The following is a 6,732-nucleotide window of genomic DNA, read 5'->3' on the forward strand; positions in this document are numbered from 1 at the left end:
ATGGCAGCGCTTACTAGAATAATAGACTGACTTACCTGCACAAATATTTAAAACCGACTTTTTGCATGAGAATCCTTAATATAATGTTTATTCATGCACAGACAAGGACGAGTATTCAGAGCCTGGAAATGGAACACTCGATGAACAGCTTAAGGGAAAAGAAATCTTGTTAGAAAGTAGAGAATTTGCCTGCGGGTCTCGTGAGTTTTGCATGTGAGCGGGACCAGATTCTCGAAGCTCAGGCTTCACAACAAAAACTTCACGCTTTTACGGGCCCCTCCTCCCAACCAAGAAGAATGCCATGCCCCTTCACGTGTATTCTTAGGATTATACCTCACTTGGCTAAGCTAACTTACTGCACATAAGTTTCTAAGTGGTATCTAGTTGTAATTGTATGTTACTTAGTGTTTATAGCTATAGTTTTGTCTTTTAGATAGTTATGATGAATATGGTCGGATTTGTTATGCACATAAAGTTCGAGATGTGGTCATTTCAAGTTGATGTCTGATACATATTCACTATTATGCTATTCACTTTGACCACCACAAAGTTTACACAACTTATCCAATACTTATGCACAAATGTCCCACTAATAATATGCTATTGGTATCAATAAAGTTGCACAATTGATCTAATTACTAACTTGTTGTTCATCTATTGGATATACCAGTGGATGGCTATTAGCCCACTGGATGATTTTGGAGTTTGACGATTTGGTTTTGATTTTCTTCAAATGTGACTAAAGTACTTATAGCTACTATTTTGAGTTTTGGGTATTTATGACGAATGTGGTGTGATTTGTTATGCATGCAAGAGTAGAAAAATGGTCAATTCAAGTTGACATCTGATACATATTCTCAATTGTCTCATTGATTGTTTGCTTTAAATAGGTAACAAAGTTCACACAACTGGCCCGATACTTCTACACAGATATCCCAAGTGTTATTGGTACCAATAAAGTTTCACAATTGCTCTAATTGCTAACTATTTTTCATCTATTCGATATAGTAGTGGGTGGCTATTGGCCCACTAGATGATTTTGGATTTTGATGATTTGTTTTTTAGTTTTCTTCATATGTGACTTAAGTGTTTCTAGCTTTATTGTTTTGGATTTTGGGTAGTTACAATGAACATTGTGAGTTTCGTTATGCATAAAGTGGTCATTTCAAGTTGACATCCAATACATATTCACTATTGCCCCATTAACTATGCAGTTTGACCAACACAAAATATACATGCAAAGGTCAAAAAGTGCTCATTTCAAGTTGCGTCCAATACATATTCACTATTGTACTGTTCACTGTTTGGTTTGACCACCACAAAATATGCATGCAAGGGTAGTCATTTCCAGTTGACGTCCAATACTTGTGGACAGATGCTCCCATTTAAAGTGCACTATAGATACCAATAAAGTTGCACAATTACTCTGATTATTAATTTTTTTTCACCTAATAGAAAACTATTGATTCACTAGACTATTTTTTAATACTCTTAATTTAAAAAACTCCAAATGAACGAACAGTTATGGAAATGAAAGATAATTGGACCCATTCCCTTGAGAAGAGCTCTCTCTACATAAACGCATAAGTTGGCAGCATCAATATCCTATCCGAAGAAGATGGGTCTGTCTCTTTTGTTGCCAGTTTATGCTGGTAAACGAGCCCGCCCGGCTTTGGCCTTGAGCAGAGAGAAGAGTTGTACGTTTTGGACGCTATTTGTCTCTTATAATTGATATAGTTTGCAGTTGAACTGCATTGAAACTTTAAAAGACTTCAGATAACCAACCGTTCTTGTCCTCCTTGCTGGAAGAGATGCCTTCAAAGGCCCATTGCATTGTATTATTGCTACTTCTAGTGTTTCTCCATGAGGCTGCTGGATTAAAAACAGCTAAGAAAAAACCTGCCCCGCCAGCTAAAAAGCCCGGGTATGGCAAAACACCAGTGAAAGGCAATGGTGATTCAGCTATTTTCGACGTCCTTTCTTATGGAGCCAAGGGAGATGGAGTCACTGACGATACAAAGGTAGAATCTTTCATTAATTTTACATTCGAATTTGAATTGGGTCAAGTTTTGCAGTGCTAAAGACTTGCTGCATTGTGATGACAGGCATTCATGGCGGCATGGCAAGCTGCGTGTAGTGTGGAGTCTGCACAGATTGTCATTCCGTCTGAATTTCGGTTTCTGGTTGGGCCCATTACGTTTTCTGGACCTTGTCAGCCCAATATCATTTTTCAGGTACGATTCTTCAATCTTGACATTTTGCTGTCCAAATGGGTTTAACTGTCATTGGCATCTAATACAGAGAAATGTGGATCCAGATCGAAGGGACCATTATAGCGCCCACCAATGCTCGAATATGGGGCTCTGGTTTGCTACAGTGGATGCAATTCATCAAACTGAAGGGCATTACAATCCAGGGATGTGGTGTCATCGACGGCCAGGGATCAGTTTGGTGGGATGTTTCTGATGGATCATATGAGGTACTTTTCCTTTTCCTAGAATTCAGTTTAACACTGTTTTTGGATTAATTTGGGACTTGTACTGAGCTTACAGTTAGCAACTTGGATGCAGTTAAGCAGTAGGAAGACCAAGAGTGCGAGAATGCCAAGCATTAAGCCCACTGTAAGTCTATAAAAGATTTGACATTTGCAGTAGATTCTTTAGCGTTGTATTCATTTGACATGCAAATTTTATAAATTATCTGCAGGCTTTGAGATTTTATGGAAGTTTCGATGTTACCGTCCAAGGGATAACAATTCAGAACAGCGCACAGTGTCACCTTAAGCTTGACAGTTGCACTTCTGCCAAAATTTTCAATGTCACTATATCTTCTCCCTGTGAAAGCCCTAATACAGACGGAATTCATCTGCAAAATTCTGAAGACATTGAAATACATCACTCAACAATGGCATGCGGTAGCTCAATTCACATTAAAGCATCTCTCTCTGTTTCACAAATTGAAGATTAACTTTTGGGGATAAATCAAAAGATTGATTTTTTGGAATTATTTGTGTCTTTTTCAATCTGTCTTATTGATGAATCACTGAATGTGATCTTAACCAGCATTTCAGATTTACTTCTACTATCCTCTTCTTGATGATAAATCAGTGAATATAATTGAAAATGTCAATAATATACCATTGATTTCAAAAACAATATTTTGAACACTAGAAAACTAATACCAACTAATGAAAGAATTGTCCTGTCTGAAACAGGGGATGACTGTGTGTCAATACAAACAGGGTGCGCAGATATCCGAGTGCATAACATCAATTGTGGCCCTGGGCATGGCATCAGGTACACTTCATACTACATCCAATCTTATTGTTGTGTATAATCTTGTGTAAGTTTTTTTCTTCGACATTTTAAAAAACCTATAAAATCAAAACTAAAATCTATACACCTATGTCTAAATCCAATCTGATTATACCAGATTTACTTATCTGTAGCCGTCAATTGTCTGGAATTATAATTGCAGCATTGGAGGACTCGGAAAAGATCAAACAAAAGCCTGCGTTTCAAATATCACAGTCTATGATAGCTATATTTCGGATGCATTAAACGGTGTTCGAATAAAGACATGGCAGGTGAGCATTATAATTGTTTAAGATAATTTTTGAAATGGAAGCTAAAACAATGTGATTTAAACAGCATAATGCAATGCAGGGAGGAGTGGGATCTGTGAAAGGAGTTTCATTCTCGAACATAGAGGTGTCGAACGTAAGAGTTCCAATTGTGATCGACCAGTTTTACTGCGACAAAAGGTTATGCCGGAACCAGACAGCAGCAGTGGCCATTGCGGGCGTGAAATACGAGAAAATCAGAGGGACTTATGTAACAAAAGCTGCTCATCTTGCATGCAGCGATAATGTTCCATGCACGGACGTCACGTTGACAGGAATCGAGCTTGAACCCGTCGCAAAAATTCTGCAGCAACCTTTCTGTTGGAAAACCTACGGCGAAACGGAGACGCCCACTATTCCGCCGATATATTGCTTACATTCCGGCAACCCTTTCAAAAATGGACGTGTACAGTCCCATCGGGATTCTTGCTAGACCCTCACATGTTACATTCTCCTTCATACTTGTACATTCTTCCTCCTCGCCGCCTCACGGGAAATAATTTTGTTCTTTTCAAAGATATCAAATGGAATTAAATAATTATGAGCTTAGATTGAGAAATACAAATGACAGGTTACAACGAGCTTTAGTGCTTTTTTTAAACGATAATGTTGACTGTTAGTTTTTGATTTAGTTGTGTAAAGTGTTTAATAATTGTATCTAAAATTCTCGTATAAAATCAAAGTTAGAAATTATAAGTGATTTTATGGAGGAATTTTTTTATATGTTGGTGTGATTTTGTCCATTCCAGTATAATTATTTCTTTGGTTAGTGTACTTTGGAATCATGTGCATTGAGAATGATATATATTTTAAAAATTTGGTGTCATTGAAAAGTTTCTTGCAGAATATTATACGAAGTGTTGAAGTGTGAATTTTTTATATTGTATGGACTTTTTTTTTTTCTTTTCACAAGATTCAAAGATACAAAAGACATACACATTATATGTTAATGAAATGTTCATACAATACCTAATTATTCTAATATTATCTTATATCTTAAATTATTTTTTATATATGATTCCAAGATAAGTTCTAGTATCTTAAGATATATGTTAATAGAATTTTGATACAATACCTAAGTATTCCAGTATGATCTTATACCTTAAATTATTTTTTAAATATGATTCAAGGTAAGTTATAGTATCTTAACACTTAGTTTTTGATTCTAGAAACTAAATTTGCACAAATAAATGAAGAATGATCCAATTAAATGAATGGATCAATTTAAAATGATTAAAAAATTTAAACTATAAGAACACAATCATCAATATATAATAAAAAATAAATTAATAAAAGGCATATCTTAAATATATATACTCAACAACACAAAGTCTTATATTTTCCTCTAGAATAAATAACCTTATTGCGATACGTGTCATTCCACTCCCATGCTCCTAGGCTCTAAATGCCTTTACTTACGTTTGTCAATTATAATGGAATTAGCATTTTTTAGTTTCAAATCATAGTTAAAATAAAATTTATTTAATTATCATTTTAAATATGCATGAGCAATTATAATGCAGTCGATTACGAGGTACCAATTGGAAACGTAACATCACGGGTACGATTCCTCTTAATCATCCATTTTCGTCTTTTATTGCGTGTTCCGCTTCGGTCACTTATTGGACTAAGTATCTTTCATAGAATACATTAAGTTTCTGAAATTTTAGGATATACTTTATAATTCCTGTCATTACTATAGCCGAAATTTTATGGTCGAAAAGTATCTTTATTGTGTATGGAATCCTTCATTTATTTATTATGTTTATTATTTATAAAGTTAGAATTTTTAGTATATTATTTTTAAAATATTTTTTTGATTCATAATTGGTTTATTTTTAGACTTTAAGTTATTTGTATATACATATTTTTAATCTTATTGTAAGGTCAAAAATTGTACATCTTGTACTTTTAACATGTCAAATTCTTCTCCCATCTCGCTCATTATGTTTTCAAGATTTATTTATCCCAATCCTGGCCTCAAACTTGCTTCTAATGCCAACTTTATTTTGTGTCTTATATGTGAACATTTATTCATATATTTGTATGTTTCGATTTTGTTCATATAAAGTTATATTTCCATCATGTGGATTTATTGGTCATGCAATACTTGAACATTAGCATGGGTATCCTATGACACAAAAAGTGTACATTTATTTACCGCAAAGATAGTGACCTTTCAACTTCTAAAGTATCATGTGTAACTATCACACAACTCATTGAATGGAATCCCAACAATCACTTTGTTCTAAAAAATAGCCTTTTGATGGCTTTTAAGCTTGTCTCTTATGAATTCACTCATCTCTATCACTTAGCCATGCAATTTTGAATTTTCATGCAACACACAACATTCTTCTTGGATTCCTCAGCAAAAGATCTACAAACAACATCTTGTGTGCTTGAAAGTGGCATTCTCCAACACCATGTGAACTTATTTTAATTTTTGAAGTTATTCCGGTACAAAGAATTATGTATCTCACCTCTTCATTTTCATGAAAAAAAGATTCATTACTACTTGTTAAATATTTTCTACATTAGAGGATAACCCATCTTTTATGAGTGAGGTCTCTATTTACTAATAAGAAAGGCACTCTAAACAATTTTGTATTCATGTAAATCTTCTTGTGGCCTCCAACCTTCTATATCCATCATAAGTTTTATTTAATGCTTTACATAGCTTGTTTGTATATATGAACATCACTCTTATTATTATTGATCTTAGTCTCACTCTTTCCTCCTTAAGAGAGATTTATAAGTATCTATTGTTTTATTAGTTTCAATATTGTCTATCTTGTTGGCACTTTCTAACTCCATTTCCTATTAGTAATGTTTTAGTAAAAACCATCACCAAAAGATTAATAGTTAAAATGAAGGCTTCCCTTTTTGGAAAATATTACAAGCTTTAATAAAGGAAACTAAATTGCCATATTTTTACAAAATAATAATTTAGTGCTTTTTAATCTTCCAATCATTCTTTTAAAAAATGGATAAAAAAATATTAATAAAAAGAAGTAGATTACAAAAAAGGAATTGCAAAAGACTCATCAAACAACTAGAAAACCCCACCAAGAGAAAAACCAACACCAGCTAAGAAAGGAACACCCAACCAC

At 34.0% G+C, this 6,732-nt stretch overlaps 1 protein-coding gene across 1 annotated transcript; it reads left to right on the forward strand.

Moving 5' to 3' along the window:
• Positions 1-1,547: 1,547 nt before the first annotated feature.
• On the forward strand, positions 1,548-4,203 carry LOC131066855 (polygalacturonase At1g48100). Its single transcript, XM_058001728.2, has 8 exons — positions 1,548-2,021; positions 2,106-2,234; positions 2,318-2,479; positions 2,571-2,621; positions 2,707-2,914; positions 3,215-3,296; positions 3,478-3,586; positions 3,666-4,203. Exons 1-8 carry the CDS (start codon positions 1,812-1,814, stop codon positions 4,053-4,055), a joined length of 1,341 nt encoding a protein of 446 aa, XP_057857711.2. The 5' UTR covers positions 1,548-1,811; the 3' UTR covers positions 4,056-4,203.
• Positions 4,204-6,732: the final 2,529 nt, after the last annotated feature.

This window comes from Cryptomeria japonica, chromosome 8 (assembly GCF_030272615.1).
Source record: "Cryptomeria japonica chromosome 8, Sugi_1.0, whole genome shotgun sequence".
Lineage (NCBI taxonomy): Eukaryota > Viridiplantae > Streptophyta > Pinopsida > Cupressales > Cupressaceae > Cryptomeria > Cryptomeria japonica.